Source organism: Peromyscus maniculatus, chromosome 4 (assembly GCF_049852395.1).
Source record: "Peromyscus maniculatus bairdii isolate BWxNUB_F1_BW_parent chromosome 4, HU_Pman_BW_mat_3.1, whole genome shotgun sequence".
NCBI classification, from domain to species: domain Eukaryota; kingdom Metazoa; phylum Chordata; class Mammalia; order Rodentia; family Cricetidae; genus Peromyscus; species Peromyscus maniculatus.
In genome coordinates, this window is record NC_134855.1 from 64,163,244 (window position 1) to 64,174,207 (window position 10,964).

Genomic DNA, 10,964 nt, shown 5'->3' on the forward strand with positions numbered 1-10,964 from the left:
TCAATACAGGAAATGTTTCATCTCTATTACCCTTTTCACAGCATCCTTTACTTCCTTGTTCCTTAAACTGTAAATCAGTGGGTTCAACATGGGAATCACCAGGGTGTAGAATACAGACACCACCTTCTCTTGTTCTAAGGAGTATTGGGAGCTTGGTTGAATATAACTGAAGCTGATGGAGCCATAGAACAAAGTGACAGCTGTCAGGTGGGAAGCACAGGTGGAGAAGGCTTTGCGTCTGCCTGCTGCTGAGCGGATCCTCAGGATAGCAACAACAATGAAGATGTAGGAGACCATCACAATCAAGAGTGTGGTCATGGCAATGACTCCAGAGAAGATCAAAAGCAGCAGTTCATTCATGGAGGTGTCTGAACAGGATAGTTTCAACAGGGGAGGAAGGTCACAGAAGAAGTGACTGATAATATTTGGTCCACAGAAGGACAGCTTCATTAAGCCAATAGTATGTGTCAATGAGGTGATCGTACCTCCTAAGCATGAACACAACACTAACAGAACACATATTAGCTTTGTCATAGCCACTGTGTAAGTTAGAGGGTTTACAATTGCCACATAACGGTCATAAGCCATTGCTGCCAGCAAAAATCCCTCTGTGGTAAGCAGTGATGCAAACCAAAAATATTGCAGGATGCATGCAGAGAATGAAATGGTCTCTCTTTCCACAAAGAAATTCACTAACAATGTGGGTGCAAATACTGATGAATAACAGGCATCAACAAATGACAGAGAACGAAGGAAGTGGTACATGGGTGTGTGGAGTTTGGGAGTTATGTGGATCAGAAAGAACATTCCCAGATTCCCTACCAAGGAGATGGCATAGATAAAGAGAAACAAGATGAAAAGAAACACCTTGAGTTCATTGTGATCTGTCAATCCTAGAAGGATAAACTCAGTAACAAATGTGAAGTTGATATCTGCCATATAATTGTGCATCTTGGTACCTGTTAATGATAGGAAATGCAGGTAAAATGTGCAGCAACAGCAGGATATCAATAACTAGAAAATTGTGGAATCCTCCACCCTGATTCTTCTGCTTATATATGTATATATTAAAAGTCTGTATTTTTTAAACACTATTTGATTTTTCATAAAAAGTTCCATGTGAAAAATAAAATGCTAAATTATTTGTGGACCATTATATTTAACTATAACATCCAAGGTGTACAAAGAGATAAACTGCATCCTTGTTTTAAAAAAAAAAAAAAAAGGAAAATCGCTGGGCAGTGGTGGCGCATGCCTTTAATCCCAGCACTCGGGAGGCAGAGCCAGGTGGATCTCTGTGAGTTCGAGGCCAGCCTGGTCTACAAAGCGAGTTCCAGGAAAGGCACAAAGCTACATAGAGAAACCCTGTCTCGAAAAACAAAAACAAAAACAAACAAAAAAGAACAACAACAAAAAAAAAAAAGAAAGAAAAGAAAAGAAAATCGCTGGGCAGTGGTGGTACATGCCTTTAATCCCAGCATTCAGGATGCAGAGCCAAGCGGATCTCTGTGAGTTCGAGGCTAGCCTGGTCTACAGAGTGAGATCCAGGAGAGGCACCAAAACTACACAGAGAAACCCTGTCTCAAAAAACAAGCATACAAAAAGAAATGCAGTTTAGGATATAAGAACTAATGGTGGAAATATATAATCTCTGTCTCTACTAAAATACTCTTTCATGTTTTTTCAATCATGTTAAAGGAGCCAGTGTGAAACTTATCAAGATATACAATATGTAAAATATGGTGCCCTCAAGAACCATTAGGTCATGGGGATGTACCTCTGTAGAAGAACATATGAGTAGCATACCCAAGACCTTGCGCGTGTGCGCGCGCGCACACACACACACACACACACACACACACACATACACACACAGTATTGTAGTTTAACCACATTCTATATAATAATTTAATGACTCTACCTGTATATGTGACTATGAATTTATGTGTTTTCTGGCTATTGAAGACAGCCTTTTGTGCATAATATTTAAGGCTGTACTACTGAGCCACTTGCATGCTATATTTGTGTGGTTTTGTGTGTGTGTGTGTGTGTGTGTGTGTGTGTGTGTGTGTGTAGATGTAACCAATCGTCTTTTTAAAATAAGAAACACAGAGCCAATGTAAAAAAGAAAGCCGAGAGGTCAGAGCTCAGAGATAAAATCTTACCTCCTGCAGTGCTCCTAGCTTCCCCGAGAGAGGGAGGTACTTCCTGTGTCCCTGTTTAAATAATCTTTCTGTTCTGCCTTCTCATTGGTTGTAAACCCAACCACATGACTGCCTCATCACTGCCTGTAAGTACCGCCCTCCAGGTCTTAAAGGCGTATGTCTCCAATACTGGCTGTATCCCTGAACACACAGAAATCTACCTAGCTCTTCTAACCACCACGCTCTTACTATGGCTCTAATAGCTCTGACCCCAGGGCAACTTTATTTATTAACATAAAATTAAAATAACATTTCAGTACAAATAAAATATCACCACATTTCCCCTTTTCTATTTTAATAAAAAGAAAAAAGGCAAAAGGTTATAACTAACAAAAGAAAAACTATATACAAAAGTACAATAACTATATACAATATATACAAGTAACAAATACCTAAACGATGTCTAGTCCATTTGTATTTGACAAATCAGAGAAAATAATTCCCTTATCTATCCTATTTTAGTAAGTCCAAAATGTATCTAATTCACTTTCTATCCTAATTAATCTTCAACTATAACTAACTAATCTTCAACTCCCTCAGAGACCCAAGAAGGAAATAATATTAGCTAACAAAAATAAAAACAAGAAGTGCACAAAAGCAGCTTCCAAAATTTTTGTGAGTTGACAGAAACAGCCAGCTGCCTGGACAGTCACCTGAGGTTTCTCCACAGTGTTGGGGCATCATCTTCAGCCTATAGGCTTATGGTATCTGACAGACTCATTTGTGAAGTAGGTTGTACACAAGGTCAACAGTTCAACCTCATACTGGGTGAGAGCAGTCCATGTACCAGAAACACCTGAATTCCACTAGTGTCATGTCATGATTCAGGATTTTAAATTCTGGAAATTGTTGATGGTTTTTGAATTCAGCTGTCCATTCTTCTTGGCTGTGTATATATGGCTTCATCTAAGCATCCCCTTCTCCACATCCCTCTATTAAATGCCAGTCTACTATTGAGAGGCGTGAGCTTTCAGTTGCTGTTCCATTGCACAACAGAAGCCATCGGCCCACTGCCTGTTCAGCTGCCTTCGAAGAAAAGGACACTGTACCTTTTCCAGATTGTGAAGGCGACTTCAGGGATGGTGCCATATTGTCCTGGCCTCAGAAGATGCCGTCTGATAAAGCCATAACCACACTTGTTTTGGCAGGAATCGGTAGTCCTTTGTTTCGTGTTCTGTCTGTCCATTTTGTCCTGTTGATACGAGGATACTTTGTTGTCCAGTGGCTAACTTTTGCCACAATGAAAATTAACTCCATATGCAGTTTCTTCAATGCCCATATTTTCTCTGAAGTAGATTGGTACTGCCAGGAGCCGACATGTCTCAAAAAAGAAAAATTTCTAAGTTATTAAAACATTTTAAATGCCATATTCTGTAGATCTTTGAAGGGTTTGAAGATGACCTGTCTAAAATATATCTGCTCAATTTTTAAAACATATCTAATATGACTACAATTTCTATTGTAATGTCTAAGTACTAACTTTCATTTCTTTATATCCTAATAGTTGGTAATAATGTAAAGTATTTAAAACTAGTAATTGTCTTTTTCTTTTCTTTTCTTTCTTTCTTTTTTTTTTAAACAAGAACCTTAAATCTAATCTCCTTTGCTTAGCCTTTTTCCTAACCCTTGACAACAACTTGTAACCAAACCCCCTAAACAATGAAAATTATCCCAGACCCAAAACCCATTAAAAGAACCAAAAAACCACCTGCCCCACACCACTTCTTTGGCAATGTGGGTGTCATATTCTTAAAATTGCTTCCTGCTGGGTATGGGCGAAGTTATCTTTATCCTGAAAGAAAATTTTTTAGGTTAATTGTCAAATTCTAGGAAAGATAACTATATCCTTCATTATTATCCAGTCTGTGTATAAAGCCAAAGTTCAGGGTTTATCTCAAGTCCTTATTCAAGTAGTCTTTGAGACTGGATCATCTCAGCTAGTCATCTCAAAATTGCTCTGAGCACCTTGTAGTTCAAAGCTGATCTGTAGATGATGTTTGTCAGTTCAGTGATATTATTATTGTCCACGTGGAATTGTTGCTGTTGTGTTTGTTGTTGTGGGGCCCCATCTTCTTCCTGGAGATTTCAGTTGATGTTAGGCCTGGCCATGATTTCCTGCAGAAAACTGATAAGAGACTCGAACACAAAGACATATATATGCAGCTAATTGAAGCCTTTTTTTTCTAGAATTAGTTAGTACTCTATATGACCATTCCTATCTTAACAAAGTTTAAAATGTATATATATATATATATATATATATATATCAATCTTGTAAATTTTGATATAAAATTTATACTTTAAGAAAAGTTTAAAGAATCAGAATAGAATCAAAGAGTTGAGATTAGTAATAGAATAGTCCCTTAATTAATTTGGCTTTTGTCCTGTCCCATAGCAGAAAATGGCTCTTTCTGGCATGATACAGGGAGTTTGCATTTTCCTTTTAACAACATGCTTGAGTTTAAAGAAGGAGAGAGCCATTCTCCAACTCCAAAGTCAGCTTTAAATTTTAATTGAACTGGGACTATTAGAAAACCAATAGTGTTAAATCTTTAGAGAAAAGCAGAAACAAACATTTAAGAAGACATAAAATTTTTTAGATAATATATACCCATATGCCATATACTCCCATATACTCTGTTTCCTGGGATAGATGATTTGTCCCTTTTCTTCAGTTGTCTCATTTGTCTTGTGTCCTTCAGATTCCTTAACCTTCATTCTCCTAAAAGACAAAAACAAAAACCTTCCCCCAAGACTAATTTTGGGGATGTTCCTTTTTGGCAAGTTATTATCTGATTAAATGAAAAGACATGTGTTACAGGTACAAGTTAGTTTAAATTGGATGTTCATGCTGATTGATGAACTGTCACCTCCTCTAATTAAGAGGTTTTTCTTGTTCAAATCGAACCTTTATCAATTTTGATGGTATCCACAGCTTATCTTCTCCTGTAGAAACAAAAGCAAAACCTCGTCCCCAACATAATACATACCCTGGCTTCCATTCTGAGGTCAGCACATCCTTAAAGTATATAGGTTGATTTAATTCTGTAGTTTTTTCTATTACCCAATGTCTCTCTGCAGCTGTTGTTCCTTTCTCATTGGCATTCAGAAAATTCAAAGTTAATATAGCATTATGCAGTCTATTTCTGGGGGTTTTTGTTACTCCTTTCTGTTTATTTAGCATATCCTTTAGAGTTCTGTTTGACCTTTCTATAACTGCTTGACCTGTAGGATTATGTGGTATACCTGTAATATGCTTTATATTGTAATAAGCAAAAAACTGTTTCATTTTAAAAGAGACATATGATGGAGAATTGTCAGTTTTGATTTGTGCAGGTATACCCATAATGGCCATAACTTCTAGCAAATGAGTGATTACAGAATCAGCTTTTTCAGAACTCAGAGCAGTTGCCCATTGAAATCCTGAATAAGTATCAATGGTGTGGTGTACATATTTCAGTTTTCCAAATTCTGCAAAGTGAAACACGTCCATCTGCCAGATTTCATTCCTCTGAGTACCCTTTGGGTTACATCCTGCTGGCAATGGCGTTTGATTATAGAAGGAACAAGTAGGACATTTCTTTACTATTTCTTTGGCTTGTTGCCAGGTTATGGAAAAATCCTTTTTTAAACCTTTACTATTGACATGATGTTTTTTATGAAATTCTGAGGCCTCCAGCACATTTCCTATCAATAATTTATCAATCTCATCATTGCCTTGTGCTAGAGGGCCTGGCAGACCAGTATGAGATCGGATGTGAGTTATATATAAAGGATGACTCCTTTTCCTGATTGTATCTTGTAATTGAATAAATAGTGAAGTTAATTCTGAAGCATCAAGGATAAATTCTGCAGTCTCAATATGTAATACCACTCTTTCAGCATACTGAGAGTCAGTTACTATGTTGAGAGGTTCTGAAAAATCCATTAATACCAACAGAATAGCATACAATTCTGATTTTTGCACTGAATTATAAGGACTTTGTACCACTTTACTTAAATTTTCTGATTTGTAACCTGCCTTTCCTTGTTTGTTGGCATCTGTATAAAATGTACGAACTCCAGACATGGGTTTTTGCCGTACAATTCGAGGCAAGATCCAATCAGCTCTCTTTATAAAATCAATTCTGTTGCTTTTGGGATATTTGCTGTTAATTTCTCCCAAAAAATTACTGCAAGCTCTTTGCCAAGGTTCACTTTCTGTCCATAATTTTTCAATGTCCTCCTTAGTTAAAGGTACGACAATTTCTGCTGGGTCTATTCCTGCTAATTGACGAAGTCTCAATTTTCCTTTCCAAATCAAGTCAGAGATTTTTTCCCCATAAGTTTTTAATTTTTTATTTGGTTTATTTGGTAAAAATATCCATTCCAATATAATATCTTCCCTCTGCATTAATATTCCAGTAGGGGAATGCCTAGAAGGTAAAATAACCAAAATGCAATCCAGCTTTGGATCAATACGATCCACGTGCCCTTCATGTACTTTCTTTTCTACCAAGGCCAATTCTTTCTCAGCTTCAGGTGATAATTCTCTTGGACTATTTAAGTCCTTGTCACCTTCTAAGGTTTTGAACAAATTAGTCAGTTCATCATTTTTTACCCCAACAATAGTTCGTAGATGAGAAATATCTCCAAATAATCTTTGAAAGTCATTAAGAGTCTGTAGTCTATCTCTCCTAATTTGCACCTTTTGGGGTCTAATTTTTTGTAGCTCTATTTTATATCCTAAATAATTAATAGAATCCCCTCTTTGTATTTTTTCAGGAGCAATTTGTAATCCCCAGCAAGGCAAAATTTTCTTTACTTCTTCAAACATTCTTTCTAAAGTATCTGCATTTGAGTCAGCTAATAAAATATCATCCATATAATGATAAATTATAGATTTAGGAAATTTTTTACATATCACTTCCAATGGCTGTTGTACAAAATATTGACACAGAGTTGGGCTATTTAACATTCCCTGTGGGAGGACCCTCCATTGAAATCTTTTAACTGGTTGAGAATTATTATAAATAGGCACTGTGAAAGCAAATCTTTCTTTGTCCTTTTCTTGTAAGGGTATTGAAAAGAAACAGTCTTTTAAATCAATAACTATGAGAGGCCATCCTTTTGGTAACAGAGTAGGCAAAGGAATTCCAGATTGTAGAGAGCCCATTGGCTGAATTACTTTGTTAATTGCTCTAAGGTCTGTTACCATTCTCCATTTACCAGATTTCTTTTTAATAACAAATACAGGAGAATTCCAAGGGCTGGTTGACTGTTCAATATGCTGAGCATTTAACTGCTCTTCTTCTACCAGCTCTTCTAAAGCCTGGAGTTTCTCTGTTGTTCAAGGCCATTGCTGAACCCATACAGGCTTGTCTGTTAACCATTTTAAAGGTAGAGCTGTTGGTATTTTTGGAAGATTATCAGTTGTTGTGCCCTGTTCTTGTATAATATGGATGGCTGGTGACCACTCAAAATAATGCCTTCTAATATTTCTCTCAGAAACATGTGCTAGTTTATGATTTGTTTCTGAGATTGGAGGGATTTTAATCTGAGTATTCCATTGTTGCAACAAGTCTCGACCCCACAGGTTCATAGCTATGTTAGCGACATATGGTTTTAATTTTCCTCTCTGTCCTTCTGGACCTATACATTCCAGCCATCTTGCACTCTGTTTCACTCCAGATAATGTCCCAATTCCTAACAGTTGAACGTTTACCTCCTGAAGAGGCCAAGCTGGATGCCAAAATTCTGGTTCAATTATGGTAATGTCCGCACCTGTGTCTACCAGACCAGACAACAAAACACCATTTATTTTTATTGTTAATTTTGGTCTCTGTTCATTAATAGAAGTTTGCCAAAAAATTTTCTTTATGTTTTCTCCTGAATTTTCTATTCTCTCTGTTTCATCATCCTGACCAGCATGATTTATTCCAATAGTCATTTGGTTATTTAATCGCTCAGAGCAGGGATTTCCTCTACAGCTGCAGGAAAGGTTTGAACTGGTTTTGCTATGGGGGCCTGCATGAGGCCCCTCCGGGAGTTTCCCGAAAACTGAGGCAAAGGATTACCCTGTCTGTCCTTTGTTGATCTACATTCATTGGTCCAGTGTTTTCCCTTACCACACCTTCTGCATACTCCAGAAGGAAGGGGCATTCTGTTGCCATTGTTCCTTGAAGAAACATTGCTTCTAGGAATGACCTGTTTACAGTCCCTTTTAAAATGTCCTTGCTTTCCACACCCAAAACATCTAACACTCCTCAAACCTTTTGAAATTACTTCTCCTACCCACGTATCATCATGCTCATCAGCCTCAACATTAATTGTTTCTCTAATCCAATCTTCCAAAGGTGCAGATCTTGCCCTTAACGGCCTGATTATTCTTTTGCATGCTGCATTCGCATTCTCAAATGCCAAAGCTTCAATTATTGCCTTACTAGCTTCTGATCCTTAGACCATTCTGTTTACTGCTGAAGCCAGTCTTTCTAAAAAATCTGTGAAAGATTCTTTTGGGCCTTGCATAACCTTTGTGAATGACTCAGGTTTTTTTCCTGGTTCCTCAACTCTGTCCCATGCATTCAAGGCTGCCATTCGACATAAAATTACGGTTTGAACATCATATAAACATTGTGTTTGTATTGAAGCATATTGGCCTTCTCCAATAAGCTGATCCTGACAAACTTGTATTCCTTTATCCGTCCATTGTTTTTCTACGTTTCTAGCTTCATCCTTAAACCACGTTAGAAATTGAATTCTCTGGCTGGGTTCCAGAACAGCTTGTGCAAGGTCCCGCCAGTCCTGTGGTATAATCCTATTATATGTTGACCAAGAGTTTAACATTTGCTTTACACATGGGGAATGCATGCCATAAGATACTATTGCCTCCTTAAACCTTTTAAAATCCATCAGTTCAATTGGAGCCCAGATATTTTGTGTAGCCATTTGATCAGGCATCTGCTGTACAGTTACAGGATAAATTAAGGATGACTGTGTGAAAACAGGCTTTCTTTCTGTAACCTTATGATCCAAACTTGAACCAACTTCACTGTTAAAATTAACAGGTTTTTCTAAAGCTGTTATCCTGGCACTTAAATCGACTATCTTTTTAAATAGTAAAATGAGAATAAGCATGATGATAAACTGCATAATTCCCATAATACTAATCTTTTCATATAGTTGTTCCATTGTCAGACTGCCTAAAATTTCAAACAAAACCCAATTTTCTTCCAATGTACACAGGAAACCCATTTTTTTTTAAATGTGGAAAAAATTTGTCTTTTAAATAGTTTCCTTTATGACTTACCAAATCTGCGTAGAACAGTAGAAATCCGAGCGAATTTCAAAAGAGCCACCTAGTGTCCTAGGTGTGAATCCAGAGAGAGAGAGAGAGACAGAGAGAGAGAGAGAGAGACAGAAACAGAGAGACAGAGAGAAAGCAAGAGAGAAAGCGAAAGCGAAAGCAAAAGTGAAAGTGAAAGCGAAGGGGTAGCCGGCTAAAGCTTAAAGCCAGCCACTTGTTCCCTCTTGAGCCGAGTCAAGGCTTGGCTTTACAGGCAGGGGCCCTGTTTAGCAGGGCAGGCCTGAGTTGTTTGTAGCACTGGCTTTAAACAAGCAGCTCACAGTCTGGCCTGAGGCCAAGCAGACCTGGGCCGGGGCTAGGGAGCCGGCTGCTCCGGCTAGGGAGCCGGCCCCAAGCAGTTTTTAATGGATTCTTGTCACGTTGGGCGCCAGATGTAGATGTAACCAATCGTCTTTTTAAAATAAGAAACACAGAGCCAATGTAAAAAAGAAAGCCGAGAGGTCAGAGCTCAGAGATAAAATCTTACCTCCTGCAGTGCTCCTAGCTTCCCCGAGAGAGGGAGGTACTTCCTGTGTCCCTGTTTAAATAATCTTTCTGTTCTGCCTTCTCATTGGTTGTAAACCCAACCACACGACTGCCTCATCACTGCCTGTAAGTACCGCCCTCCAGGTCTTAAAGGCGTATGTCTCCAATACTGGCTGTATCCCTGAACACACAGAAATCTACCTAGCTCTTCTAACCACCACGCTCTTACTATGGCTCTAATAGCTCTGACCCCAGGGCAACTTTATTTATTAACATAAAATTAAAATAACATTTCAGTACAAATAAAATATCACCACATGTGTGTGTATTTAACTGTTACAAAATGCTAGTACCTGGTGATGGTGGCACATGCCTCTAAATCCCTGCACTTGGGAAGCAGAGGCAAGTGGATCTCTGACTTCAAGATCAGCCTGGTCTACAAACAAAGTGAGTTCCAAGACAGCCAGGGCTACATAGAAAACCCCTGCCATGAAAAACCAAACCAACCAAACAACCAAACACAAACCCTACCTAAACCAAAACATAACAAAAAGCTAGTCCTAGAATCAAAACGGTCTGTAATAATCCTTAGGCAATTTTAGAGGACCACCCCCAGGGAATGTTATTAAAGGGTATTTGATATGAAATATAAAGCATTGTGAAAAACACTCAAAACTGCTGTTTGAATTCAAGAAAAATATCTCTCTTAGATTCTGGATCACATGTTCAGTAGCTTCCATTTTAACCCTTAAAGTGATGCAAACATTTAAGATACACACATAATTTTTAGCAAACTGTCTTTGCTACCATGACCCAGCCCAATTTTCAGGGTAAGGGGTTTCTCATAACAAATGCATATCTATCTGTGAGTCCAGCGCTTCCCATGAAACCTTTAACTTTCACATTTACATTGTAAATACAAAGAAACATAAAATATAATTAGTTATGTA

The 10,964-nt window shown here is 37.9% G+C and overlaps 1 protein-coding gene across 1 annotated transcript; it reads right to left on the minus strand.

Annotated features, from left to right (window-relative positions):
• LOC102907263 (olfactory receptor 5J3-like) lies at positions 1-966 on the minus strand. The gene has a single exon (XM_006989725.3). The coding sequence runs from the start codon at positions 949-951 to the stop codon at positions 1-3; it is 951 nt and encodes a 316-aa protein (XP_006989787.2). The 5' UTR covers positions 952-966.
• Positions 967-10,964: the final 9,998 nt, after the last annotated feature.

Coding starts and splice junctions, on each gene's coding strand:
- LOC102907263 (XM_006989725.3), bottom strand. CDS start 951: ATGCACAATTATATGGCAGATATCAACTTCACATTTGTTACTGAGTTT.